The sequence below is a fragment of the Danio aesculapii genome, chromosome 17, assembly GCF_903798145.1.
Source record: "Danio aesculapii chromosome 17, fDanAes4.1, whole genome shotgun sequence".
NCBI classification, from domain to species: domain Eukaryota; kingdom Metazoa; phylum Chordata; class Actinopteri; order Cypriniformes; family Danionidae; genus Danio; species Danio aesculapii.
In genome coordinates, this window is record NC_079451.1 from 6980822 (window position 1) to 6995675 (window position 14854).

A 14854-nucleotide genomic window follows, 5' to 3' on the forward strand; every position below is an offset into this window, starting at 1 on the left:
TATAGTTATAGATAGACTTGATCGTGGCAGATGGACGCTATGCTGGTGTTTTCTATAGTCATTAATGCATACTTCACATTCTCTGCTTTCATATTGTGAGATATTTCATATCGTCTTTACATTTCTCCATAGCAACTGCTAACAGTTGTTAAATGTTTCACATACCTTGTTGTCTGGTGCCTGAACAGCTGCCCTGCTCCACCTGTTTAACCTGTGCCCTGTCGTCCTGTCGGCCATTAGTCCATCCTCAACCTTTTGTTAAATCAGGATGATGTAAATTGTGTTTTAGCATTGTGTTTACGCGATCTTAACTTCTTAAAAGAATGTTATGACATCTCTGCTGTCCATCGTAAAGTAATGTTTAGGTCTGTAGACTTTAGTCAGAGTAGATTCTAATGTGATTGGAATGAAAACAAGCTGTGAAAAGAAATGTAGCGTGAAGTTCTCATGTAAAGTTATTGATACATTCATGACATCTTGATCATTCATGCCAAGAAACACCTGTATTGCTAGCTATTTTGTTATTGATCATGCTAACTCAATTTTTTGAGTCAACTCAATGAGGTCATGTAGTTGTATTTTAGGTGACATAAGGTTAAGAGCAGCAAAGTTAAAGAAATATTGACTCCTCTGTTACTACTGTAGTTAATCATAGTCATGCTAACGTATGCTATCTCTGCTGTATTTATCAATGTCATCTGTTTAGTAATCTTATAATTTGTTTATTATATTTTATGCAGATGCACAAAACCAAACAAACTATTTTAAAATAATGTTTTTTTTCTAAATGTAGCTATTAAAGTCATCAGAAATGTTCACATTGCAATACATAAACAAATTAGCGCACACCATGTTTGCTTTTGTGAAATTAACGTGAAATAGTTCAACATGACACTGACACTGAAGTCCAGAATTTGACCTCTATATGAGCTCATTTATTCAATTTTTTACTGCTATGCCATTATAAATTGTAAAAAATATAGATAGAAGAAGGCATTAAGACTAATAACATTTTTAATTATTCAGGTGGCCAAATTCTGATGAAAGTCTGATGAAAGTTGAATAGGCTGGCCATTTTTTTTTTTTTTTTTTTTTTTTTTTATTACAGTTTTTATTTTAAGTTTTATCAGATTCCTTTTTTAAATAATGGATGATAACACATTTGTATGTAAAAATAAGTATTTTTTTTTTCATTTTTCTTAATTCATTTTTAAAATTCAACAAAATTGTAGGAATTATTTTTGGTGCATCAAAGAAGTGGTTATGATCACCATCCAACAAGCTGATCCAGCAAAGATTAGTTCTTTTTTTTTTTTTAAGATTTATTTTTGGCCCTTTTTAGATAGGACTGTATTGAGACATGAAGCGAAGTTGGAGAGAGAAGGAGGGTAGGGTAAGTAAATGTCCATAAGCCGGGATTCGAACTTGGGACGCCCTGACGTTCTACTGCACCATATGTCGATGCGCTAACCACTAGGCTATTGCGCTGACACGATTAGCTCTTAAAATCTCACTAAAATGCATAATTAAATAGAAAATTAGGTGAATAACTGGAAAAAAAGGGTCCACTTTTTCAGAACCCTAAATGTAAAATATATATTTTACATTTTCTTTTGCATCTGTGGTCTTTATTTACTTTCAGTTTAATTTTTCTACTGTTCATTCGTTCATTCATTCATTTATTTTCCTTTGGCTTAGTCCTTTATTTAGCAGGGGTCTCCACAGCGGAATGAACCACCAACTATTCCGGCAAATGTTTTTTTCGCAGCAGATGCCCTTCCAGCCATAACCCAGTACTGGGAAACACCCATACACTCTCATTCACACACACACTTATATATTACGGACATTATTAGTTCATCCAATTCACCTAGACCGCATGACTTTGGACTGTGGGGGAAACCGGAGCATCACACTGGGAGAACATGCAAACACTTCACAGTCTCAAACCAGCGACCTTCTTGCTGTGAGGCGACCATGCCGCCTGTTTTTTCTGATCAGTTGAACAGATTGAAGTCTCGCAGCCTAATTTTCACACATTTAAAAATGTAATTTACTCACTGAAAGTGAGCTCACGCAATGCAGTAATCATGGGATTCCATCTAGTAAACAGAGTTCATGTCCTTGTCGTACTCGTAATTACATCTTGTACAACTTGAGAAATGACTCACCTGAATGCTACTGACAGATTAATTTATGCACCGATTCTGTTGCCAAAAAAAAAAAAAACACACACACACACCTCCGAATATAACATCCCATGTTGTCATTTTGAAATTACAGTAATTAGGACATGGCATGAAGCAGCATGAAGCCTACACTATTCTATCTTAGAGTTTCCCCTGCATCTGCATATGTCATTGAGATGTTTCCATTACCTCTGTTAAGGCCCAGTAGCTCAACACTCCGGCAGTAAACTTTACGACATAGTTGCAGAGTAGCTCTTAATGCTCAGTGAATCATTTTCTGAGTGGGTATAAGGCTAAGCGGAGGTCAGCGCTGGGCTTGGGTGAGCGGAGACTATTTCCATAGTAATGTGGATTGATGAAGTGTCAGCGAGAGCATGTCCCTCTTCATATTTGTCGCTGTGCCATCCATTCATTTTCTGTACATTTGCTGACCCCGAGGTGAAGAGCAAACCTCCACACAATGACCCCACAGGCTGCTCTTCGGGCCCTGACACTCACATGAAGTGGAGGCCTTCTGGGAATCTCTGGACTTTAGGCTTGAGGAATGAGAAAAAAGCTAAAGAACAAAGACGTTTGAACAAAAGGGGTGCTCTGTCATACAGTGGGAATCCATTTGTATGCTTGTCCTCCTTTTTACTGGGTCAATGAGCTCATGACACAATGAGAACAAGGCACGTCATGGCCAGGAACTCTGCTTGTGTGAGTTCTTGCAAGCTTTAGATAATATTCCCTAAAGTGGTGGTAACCAAGCAAAACTAAATTGAAACAATTGCAAACTACACTCAAAAGTAATATAATGCCAGGTCAAAACTAAACCAAAGGCTTACTAAATGGAGGCAATTACAAACTATGCGCAACAGTAATCTCTTAATGTCAAAACAAAATAAAAAGAAGCAAAACAAATAAAACGGAAATGAAGCTAATCTGAAAACAATTACACAGTACAATGATAATGGCGTCAAGACAATGAAAACAGAAACAATTCCTTACAAAAGCAAAATGAAAACAGTGAAAGTGAATTAAAAGGTTACGCACTATGGTGAATATTACAATATTATAAAAGCAAAACAAAAATAACAGAATCAAGTGAAACAAAACAGAATCAATTACAAAAGTCTTGTCAAGTAAAACTCAAGGTGATATTTTTGTCTTAAACATAATGTATTTACTATAGCTGTGCTTTTATTGTCGATGTCTTTTTTTGTTATTTACACTTTTATTTGCCATTGATTCTTTCGATTATTCATTCATTCATTCATTTGATCATTCAATCATTGGTTTTGAATGTTATACTAGAATAAAATTAAAAGATTAGTTCACCAAAAAATATGTTTTGTCATTAATTACTCTCCCTCACATTGTTTCAATCCCCTGAGACCTTAGTTCATCTTCGGAACACAAACACATTCATTCAATCATTCATTCATTCATTGGATCATTCGTTTGATCATTTCACTATTCATTTGGTCATTTAATCACCCATTCATTCATTTATTCATTTATTTGATCAATTATTCATTTGATCGTTCAATCATTTATTCATTCCTTTATTCCATCGTTCATTCAATCATTCATTCATTCATTGGATCATTCATTTGATCATTTCATTATTCATTTGGTCATTTAATCACCCATTCATTCATTTATTAATTTATTTGATCAATTATTCATTTGATCGTTCAATCATTTATTCATTCCTTTATTCCATCGTTCATTGGATCATTCATTCATCCATTCATTTATTTCATCAATCATTTATTTGATCATTCATTCATTCATTTGTTTGATTATTAATTCCTTCGATCATTCATTCGATCATTTGATTATCCATTCATTCTTTCATTCATTTATTTGATCAGTTATTCATTTGATCGTTCGATCATTCAGTCAACCATTTGATAATTCATTCATTTATTAGTTTGATCATTCAGTCATTCGTTCATTCATTAGATCATTCATTCCATCATTCATTCAATCATTTGATCATTTATCCATTCATTCATTTATTCATTCATTTGATTATTTAATCATCCATTCATTTATTTGATTATTCATTCGATCCTTTGATTATCCATTTATTAATTCATTTATTTGATCAATCATTCATTCATTCCTTCATTTGATCATTCATTTAATCCTTTAATTATCCATTCATTCCTTCATTTGATCATTCATTTGATCCTTTGATTATCCATTCATTCATTCATTCATTCATTTATTTGATCAATCATTCATTTGATTATTCATTCATTCATTCATTCATTCATTTGATCAGTCATTTCTTTAATTATTCATTCATTCCTTCATTTGATCATCCATTCATTTATTTATTTGATCAATCATTTATTTGATCGTTTGATCAAATCGTTCATTCATTTATTCATTTGTTTGACCATTCATTCATTTGATCATTTAGTCATTCATTCATTCATTCATTAGATTGTTCATTCCATCATTAATTCCATCATTTGATCGTTCATTCATTCATTTGATCATGCAATCGTTCATTTGATCATTCCTTCGATCATTTGATCATTCATTCATTCATTCATTCATTCGATTATTAGATAATTTATTAATTTGATCATTTATTAATTTGTCCAATCGTTCATTCATTCATTTGATTTAATTCAGTTAATCTTTATTTATATGGCGCTTTTAGATTGTGTCAAAGCAGCTTAACACAGAAGTTCTAGTAAATTGAAATGGTGTCAGTCCAGTTTTCAGAGTTGAAGTTCAGTTTAGTTCTGTTCAGTGTGGATTAATTTTTACTGCTGACAGTCCAAACACTAAAGAGCAAATCCATAGATGCACAGCTCCACAAGTCCCAAACCAAGCATGCCAGTGGTGACATTGACGCGTAACAAACTTCACCAATCAACGAAAGTGAAGGGAAGAAAAACCTTGAGAGAAACCAGGCTCAGTTGGGCAAGACCATTTCTCCTCTGGCCAAACTTCTTGTGCAGAGCTGCAGTCTAGGTGGTGCATTCATTCATTCATTCATTCATTCATTCATTCATTCATTCATTCATTCATTCATTCATTCATTCATTCACGAATTACACTTAAGAGCAACTTACACAAAACTAAGCAAACGGGAAACAAAACAGACACAAAACAAAATAGAATAAAACCAACTACACTCAAGTAACACAAGTCAGAACAAAGGATAGCAAACAAGTAACAACGCAAAAAAATGACAATGTCAACATCAAAGTTCATTATTAAGCTTGTCCTACTTTTTATTGTGAAATCATGGCCAGGGACTCTGATTCCCACTCTGGGTTCTTACAAGCTTTTGATATTACAAGATATTTCCAAAAGTGAGTCTGTGAGGGGGATATAAATCATGCACAGCTGAGCGGTCCTGCCAAATGTTCTTCTTTTCTTTTTATTGGGTCTCATTTATTAGTTAAATGTTGCATACTTGTGTGAGCAGTGAAGAGTGTTTTACAAAATTTCCACCAGCTTCATGACAGGATCATATGCGCATAAATTAGTTCTTGCTCTCATGTGAATGTTGATGAATTCAGGTTATTCTAAATGAAGAAGTGTGCTCTCGCAGTTAGTCATTTGCATGAGATTTCCACACAGGCTTGTCATTTTTTGTAAATGTTCAGTCTAAATATGCAGCGATAGAACATAGTTTTTCTTGCATTTAAACAAGACCCATTAGGATCACTTATTTATTCAGGTTCTTTAACAATAATGCGTGAAAGCACTTCAATTTTTAAGGTCTAATTTCAAAATTTTTGAGGGTGATTTACATTGGTTTTGAATGTTATACTAGAATAAAATTAAAAGATTAGTTCACCAAAAAATGTGTTTTGTCATTAATTACGCTCCCTCACATTGTTTCAATCCCCTGAGACCTTAGTTCATCTTTGAAACACAAAATTAGATCAAATATAAAAGTTCTCTCTTTATAATATAATTCACTGCTGTTATCCAATGTTTAATCTAATGTTAAACGTAACATAACATGCTAGTATGTGGCTTGTATGAGACATCAAGAATCAACAGATGAACCTCAACAATGGTGACAAGTAACAAAATTAACAGTTTAACTCACAAAATTCACAAAGTGGCTACTAACAGGCTCCAAAAAGTCTCAACATAAACAAACAGAATCAAAAGCAAATAAAGAATACTGCAAGACCATTAAATTACTTAATTTATTCATGCCGCAATGCATGCTGGGATTTTTGTACTGTGCCACACCCAGCATGAAACATTTTGGCTGTTTCTCAATTCCAAGAACGCAGAGAACGGACTTGCGTTCTTGTGGAGACCGGTCTTGCCAGGTGTCCTCGAAAGAATGAACTCTGGAGACCACGAGAACAGAGAACTCGTCCTGTGAGGAATGAGATGCTCTGTTCTTCCTGATGGTCACATGACCTTCATACGTTTTTTTTATGGAAAATTATTTAAACATTCAGCATTCATACAACTTTTCAAAATATATACTATGCATAAAAACATTATAAATATACGGTGAACAATATAAAACAAAACAGATTTAATATGAATATCAGCAAACAAAAACCCTTAATTTGTTTATTACTTTATTAAGATGTCCATGGTAATGTTCCATGTACTTTTACTGTTTCATTTAGGGGAAACTCCTGAGATAAATAAGTTATATCTCTGAACTTTAATAATAAATCTATATAAAATGCTGCGCTTCCCACCTCCAGTCGCAATGACTACTGGGGCTTCCTTGATATCAAGAACACATCCGGGAAGTTTCATGCGTCCTCTGTTCTTGCGGTCTTGAGTATTGGAACTGAACTTTTGGCAGCTGATGATGACGTTACACGAAAACACGAGGACGCAAGACCGCTGAAGAACGCATATTGAGAAACAGCCTTTGTGACCATTGTTGAGGTACAAGGTCTGATTCATGAGGTCTGAGTGTGTCTTTGTCACAACTGAACTGTTTTTGTCTGTTATTTTTTACTTGTAAAGGCAATTAGGTATCTTCCTGTTCATTTCTCATTAATAAAAAGAAATATCTGCAACATAAAAATATTGCTGAGGCCAGTCATTTAGACCTTTAAAAAACATTTATCAAAGCAAAACTAAATTTATCTAACCATTCACTTTCCAGCTTTTATTCAGCATTGTGATTATAACAGCAGGTGGTCATCAGTGTCTGAATTCCCTCAGCAGGTGTTCATTAACTCTGTCAAGTGAACTAGTGTAACATAGTGAACGAATTGTGATTTTAAACACAATGTCGACTTTCAAATGGTCGACTCTGAGCTCTGTTAATTCACCAGGTTATACTGTTCGTTACTTTTTCTTCAAAACAAAAATATTACCCAGAATGTTTTAGTGAAAAAAATATTTTACTGTAGAGTCTGACCGTTTTTTGAACAGTGGTTTTTATTTTTTATTTTTTTATTTTTATTTTTTATTTATTTATTTATTTTTTTATTTATTTATTTATTTATTTATTTATTTATTTTTATTTATTTTTTTTAACAGTGTACTTTACTTTCTTTTTTTTTTATTACAACAATCAGAGCATAGTCTCTTGTTGCCAGGCAGAAACTCCTTGCACGACCAATCAAGAAACGAGTATCAACCAGTTGTGTAAAACCACTTTTTTTGAGTTTGTTACAAGTCTTAATTAATGATGAAGAGGTTAAAACACTTGAAATCTGAGTTATTGGTTTTTTAAAGTAAGTCAGCTATCCCTAACAATATTAAACAAGTCATGATGCCAAAATCCAGTAGTTTAAGTCATGTTTAGTTAACAACAACCTTGGATGTTTAAGTAAAACAACATAGGGTATACAGTGCATGCAATAGAAACACTGTCTGGTGGCGATGGAAGCTTCCAATACTGAAAGGACAACACATTAGACCTAAATAGACAATAATAAATAAATAACAATAGTAATAAAAGTAAAAAAGACAAGAAAAGAAAAGAAAATACCCATAGATAAAGAAGCAAAGCAAAGATTCAACATTTACAAAACTAAAAATAGTGATGTAGTCACATTAAACTGATGCAAAACAAAATGTCAAGCAAAATGGAAATGAAGTAAAACAAAATAGTAGCAATTACAACCTGCACCCAAGATAACACCATCTCAAGTTGAAAACGAAGTAAAAATGAAACAAACCGAAAAAAAGGAAAACAAAGCAAAACAATAATAAACAGTTATAAACTACACTTAAGGTAAACAAATCAATTTGCTTTCAGATGTGCAGAAACATTATTCATTATTCACAGTCTTCATGATGAAGGAGTGTGTGGCTTGTTTACTAGGATGTGCCTTAAGGGTTTTTTGCCGTGCTGTCAGGCCCATCATGCCGGTCTTGTTGATAAGAGCAGTGGTTTGTGTCATGAGCGTGTCTAAACCTGCAGCTGGACAATATGCCCTGAGTATTTAGAACTGGATTATGATCAAAATCAGTTAGGCATGAAAGATAACAACACTCAAAGTCAGATATACAGTAGATTATCCTCATAGTTTATCTCACACTTTTAGTTTGTATAACCAGCACACACACATATATATATCTACAGCCCCAACCGAGCAATCCGTGATCCTGTCTGTTTCTTTCTGTAGATGCAGGAGCTGGAACAGAGAGTCTAGAGGCTGACCAGAGAGCAGAGAGCGCCGAAAAAAACAGGTAGTGCTATTAAAAAAAAAAACGCTTTTTTCTTTTTCAGAATTCATCTGTTTTTTTAACCCTTTAACTTGCACTATATATATCTATATATATATATATATATATATATATATATATATATATATATATAATATAATACTATATATATAAATATATATATCTATATATATAATATATATATATATATATAGTAGATATATATTATATATATATATATATATAGATATAGAATTTCATTGGTGATTACTAATATGAAATTTAATCAGAAACTTGGATACCAATTTTGCCGATATTGATGTTTCCCCATTCAAACAGGATGCCCAAGCATACCTTGTTTACTGTTTGTTACTAGGTTATCAAATCTACAGCCAGCCTCTCTAATGTTGGGATTCACACCAATAGTGAATTTGCCTCAAAGGCATCTTCAGTGCACATTCAAATAATTAAACTTAAGCAGAAAAATACTCCTGGGGTAAAAAAAAAAACATCCTGTGAGTAAACTAGAGCAAGTGACACAGTCACTACAAACTTTTTTTCTTTTTGCAAACTTTTAATAGATTCACTTAACGTTAGGAAGGAAACCCAACTATTGACATTACTTTTTCGAATCATTACAACATGTTTACCTGTTGAGAAGGTGCAAGGTACAGCTTTTAATAGCAAAATATTATCACGCAACACACCACTTCATTTCAGTAAAGAGCTAGACAACTTAGAGAGAAATTCCTCCTTTAATCCATCTTAATCACAATTGCCATTCTAGGTCCATATTATGGAGGAGAAACTGAAGTCTGCAAACATTCAGCCCAGTGAAACAGAAACTCACTGTACAGGCAATATCCAAGAGCTGAGCAATCAAATCCAGGAGAAAGACCTGATCGTAAAGAGACTGGAAGGACAGCTGGAGAAACAGGTGAGGAACAAGACCTCACAGAGAGAAGAGACGGTCATTAAACTCTTACTTACAGATTCAGTGAAATATTGTTCAACTGGCCTCTAATCTGCAGAACTTGGTTCGAGCCCAAGAGGCTAAGATTATTGAAGAGAAAGCTGCCAAAATCAGAGGGACTGGGTCACGTTTAAGTTACGAGAGGTGAGTTGAAACGGGGAAGTTCTGTGGATGAAATGAATGAAAATACAAAAATTCGATTAAATTATAAAATAAAAATTTATTAAATTAAAAAAATTGAATATAAATAAAGGAATAATAAAATGAAATATTAAATAGTAATATAAAACTAAATAATAAAATATATATAATTAAATAAAAAATAAAGAAAAGAATTAATTAATAAAATAAAATTTAATTAAATGATAAAATAATTATTAATATTAATATGAAAAATGCAATAATACAATAAAATAAAATAAAGTAATACAAATTTTTATTTTAAATATTAAATAATGAAATTAAATCCTAAATAAAAAGTAAAAGGAAATAATAAAATGAAATATTAAATGATTAAATAAAACTAAATAATAAAATAGAATGAAATAATAAATAAAATAAATATAATTAAATAAAAAAAAAAGAGATAAAATAAATTTAAATTAAATAAAATATTAAAAATGAAATAATACAATAAATTAAATTCAATAATAAAATTAAATGATAAAACGAAAGAATACAATTAAATTAAATGATAAATTAAATAAAAAGGAATGATGAAATGTATTAATTTTAATGAAATTAAAATATTGAAATTAAATTATGAAATAATAAAATAAAATGAAAAATAGTGTCCATATCTTTTTGGGTTTTCTGTTTTTAGATGGAAACCGAGAACCAACAGTTGAAGAAGGCCAACCTGAAGCAAACTGAGCAGATCCTCATACTACAAGACAAGCTTCAGAGTAAGCACAACTGATTTCCTGTTTTTGTTTCTTTTGCCATTTGTTTTTTGCCCATCTCACTGTGTTTCTGTCAGCTCTTCTGGAAGGCCCATGTCTCTCCCGCGGTGGACACTCATCTGGTCCCCTCCAGCCCTCTCCACCCTCCTAGCTGTCCCGGGACGCCCCCCTGCACAGGAGGACTGCTGGAGATTGACAGGATGTCGCTTGAACAGCTCTACAGGTACATCAGCATCTCCTGCTTCTCACCGAGCCAGTGAGCCAAACAAGCTTTACTGATCCAGTTTCCCCTGCATGATTCACTTGTAGAATAGTGTTCAAATATTGGCTCACAAATGGTTTTATTTAAAGTGGCTTGGAGTTTACACTTTCTATTAATACATAATGTTTGCTCATATTCAGATGAAATACAAACATTAATATAAAATGTAAAGATTTGATCAAATTAACTTTACATTAACATATGAGAGCACAAATGGTAGTCTTAATAGAGTAGAGAATGATAATAATATAATAGAAATAGAGAATAATAGAAGAGAGCAGAGAGTGATATTTTTAATTGTCATCATTATTATTATATTTAAAAAGCCAAATTTCTTTCTTTCTTTGATTGATTGATTCCTTTAATGATTGATTAATTGATTTGACTGCAGTTCCATAAATGATTTGGGTCAACTGTGGTGTTACATTATAGTATTCAAAAAGTACGTCATGATTTGGGAAAAAATTATGCGTTAATGTCTTCATAAATTGACCAAACATGTTAGTAATTCTCCCAATTTTACAAAAAAAATTTAATTTGGCATGCTGCTCAAGGTTTTGTTTTGTTTTTTTTTGTTTTGTTTTGTTTGTTTTGGTTTACTTTTATTTTATTTAGTTTTTATTTTATTTAACTTTATTTAGTTTTATTTATTTAGTTTTATTTTATTTTATTTTATTTAGTTTATTTTATTTATTTATTTTGTTTTTATCTAATTTTGTATTATTTGATTTAGTTTTATTTCATTTAGTTTGTTTCATTTTGTTGGATTTTATTTTTTTATTTTACTTTATTTTGTTTTATTTTTACCTAAAAATAATGCAATAATAAGCATATAGTAAATAAACAGAGCAACTGAGAAATGTCAAATTTCATTCAATCATTTGGAAATTTTTATCTGAATATTTGTCCTCTTTTTAAATTGCAGATAGCAAAAAGGAAAATCACGGAGGGCTGTGATTCTGCTTTTCACAGTGCGTCTTTACTTCCCACCATTACAATGACAAAGCAGACCTCCTAAATCTAGTCAAGAGGGTGTAAGATTGCCACAGCACAGTTAAGGAGAGTGCAGAATTGGGCGGAACCTCCTTTTGGAGTGAATGCGTGGACAGGGCAATGGGCGGGGCCTCAGACCCCCCCCCCCCCTCAACCGAGACCACTCCTCTGGATGACTCAACAGCAAATTTCGCTCCCAGCGCCTCCGCTCTTCCTCCTCATCCTCTTCCTCCTCCTCCTCGCATATGAGACCCCCGGCCCCGGGTGGCTTTGATACTCCAACCCCCGACTCCTAAAAGCCCCCCGCCTGTGTCCCTCTCACCTCCATTAATACGTCTCCCTCTGTCATGTCCCCTTCCCTCTGGCCTTACCATGGGCACCAGCATGACCCTGCCCAAAGTTCGCACTCCTCTAACGCCCCGGGACAGTATCCAGCTTGTGGAAGAAACATCACAGTCAGCCGCAGCCTGGCATAGAGCAAACCTTCATATCAGGGTCAAGATGTCAGCATTGATATGGGAAACTGTGGGTCTCCATCGTGCCACAGTCTCGTCCCAGGTTCAGCTCCCACACATGGGCTTGAGGAGACAGACATTGACGAAGGACCCCCCGAAAGCATGGAGGGTGTTGTGGAGGGGGTCCGAGATTACAGAAGCTCAGCCCACTGATGGAGGACTTGCTTGATGGTTTGACCAAGGAGCTTGAGATGATGGATCCAGAAGCTCTTAAACCACCTACACCACCTCTGCACCGATTCCCCTCTTGGTAAGACAACAAAGAATTATTTGACTGTTTTTCAAATTGTGGCAGCTTGTTGAGGATTTTGATGGCCCCCATTACTGTTGCCTCTGTTCATAACTGGTATTAAAGGCATAAATCACCCAGAAATGAAGCTTTCTGCCATCATTTACTCACCTCTTTACTTTTCTTTCTTCTATTGAACACAAACAAGATATTTTGAAAAATGCTATTTGCTGGGACCCACTTAACATATTGGCTTTAAGGCAGTGGTTCTCAATTCTGGTCATCATTTTGTATGGCTGCCTCCAAAATCGCTACCTCTACTCAGCAGGTACTGCATTTGAATTTAAATGTACTACTCAACCGTTAGAAAGCGTGCATCGGATGCAACATTTCACAATCGCGCCTGAAGCAGTAGGTCATCCGGGGTACCTCTCGCATACTCGCACCGGGTACTTCTCACAATTCGATGAAAATTCGGCTCGCAAAACTGTTTTTTAGTGTACTATATAGTATGGAAGTATGTGATTTTTAGATGCAACCTATGTCTTCCTTACTTAACACACCTGATTCAGATCATTAGCTTGTTTAACAAGAGATCCATGAACTGATCTATGAACTACTACTACACAACAATATGTAGGGTGAGGGGATGTGGGGCCAAGTACCGGAATTTGGAACCACTGCTTTAACGCATATCATTTTACTCTGCGGCCATCTTTGAAACACCTCTCGGGCATGCAATTGCAAGTGCCTATCTCTTGAATGTGGAAACATCAAATTTTCCAAAACTCTTTGCCAAGCTTCAATTGAAAAGTTTATGGGTGTTGAAGTAGGCGTCATGTTTGTGTTTTCAGAGGTGGGAATTCATGAGATCAATAAAGGACGATTGTACATTGTGTTAGTTTCATATAGATTACAAAACCAGAGAACATTTATTTTTCAAGTGGTTCGTTTAGATTCAAGGTTTATGTAGATATATTTTCCATGTCTGAGAGGAAAGCATTCACTGAGATTCCACCACATTTGTTGACACCAGAGGATTCATAACATGAAGCTGCAGAAACCATCGTAATAAACACATCTAGACCGAGCCCCTCCCTGAAGAATTGACAGTCTATATCGATTGATCACATTTGACCGAATTGCTCTTGTAGTGTGGACAAACATTTGGTCAAATGCGTTCAATCAGCTGCTGAAAGGTTCCTTCATAAAACCTCAGTGTACTGATTAGATGCACTGCCATTCATTTTGTTTAGCCTTGCATGCAACTCAAAGTGCAATAAGCTGCTGACTTAAGGCTGATTTATACTTATATTTACCTTATGATTAAAGTTGTGGCACGTCCACCAGTTCCTGCCTCAAAATGAGCGAGTTTGAGCTACTTCTACAATAAGGTAGTGTTAAAAAAAAAAACACCAGGGAAGAACTTGACACAGGAGGAACATATAAACCTCACTACCAGCTAGCGTTTGGAAAGTGTTATTGCAGAGTAACACAAACAGCATGCAGAAGTATAAATGCATGACACCCCAAGGCATGCGTCATGGGTCACACTGATCACTCGATGCAGAAGTATAAACCAGGCTTTACAGTTGATTCATTGTTGTGTGAACTATTTCTTTAAGTAACTACCTAAGATTTGCATAGTAAAACATAAAGCAGCACACAGGAAAGCACTTACTATTTTTGCAAAGCAACTACCCAGAATATCTTAGCAATATGGTGGCAATTTTTGTATGGTACTTCTAGTTCACCGTCATTTTATATTTCTGTGTTTTTCAGGAGAGCCGGATCTATGCTGTGGCTAAATTAGGAATGAGGAGTCTCGGAAGCCTGTCTTGGAGCCAAGACTATTGGTAAAGGTCAGTCAACCAATCAGCAACCACCACTCTATAGCCCAGTTTACAACTGGTATTAGGACTGACATAAATACAGGGTAATCGGTATCTAAAACATTTGACTGATTGGTAGTTTGAATACTCAGATGGTCAAATGGGTTTGAACAGCACCAATAACTTTCTGCATGTTGATGTGATTGTCATGAGGCATGTTGTGAGAAACTACATTAAACCACATTTATTATGAACAAAATCCAAAGCCACTGTTCACATCCACTTCATTTCTAATGCGTTATATAACACTGTTTCATTCATTCAACAGTACTCAA

At 34.3% G+C, this 14854-nt stretch overlaps 1 protein-coding gene across 1 annotated transcript in view; it reads left to right on the forward strand.

The window, feature by feature from the left end:
* Window positions 1-14854, forward strand: part of plekhh1 (pleckstrin homology domain containing, family H (with MyTH4 domain) member 1) — a 97384-nt gene that overhangs the window by 30800 nt on the left and 51730 nt on the right. Inside the window, 19 exon segments of the mRNA XM_056476462.1 lie at window positions 8774-8795; window positions 8798-8833; window positions 9599-9750; window positions 9845-9898; window positions 9901-9930; window positions 10610-10852; window positions 10854-10911; window positions 11880-11941; window positions 11943-11987; window positions 11989-12081; window positions 12084-12227; window positions 12229-12384; window positions 12386-12424; window positions 12426-12578; window positions 12580-12615; window positions 12617-12708; window position 13328; window positions 14470-14508; window positions 14510-14549. Of these exon segments, the coding sequence (XP_056332437.1) occupies window positions 8774-8795; window positions 8798-8833; window positions 9599-9750; window positions 9845-9898; window positions 9901-9930; window positions 10610-10852; window positions 10854-10911; window positions 11880-11941; window positions 11943-11987; window positions 11989-12081; window positions 12084-12227; window positions 12229-12384; window positions 12386-12424; window positions 12426-12578; window positions 12580-12615; window positions 12617-12708; window position 13328; window positions 14470-14508; window positions 14510-14549 (1495 nt within the window).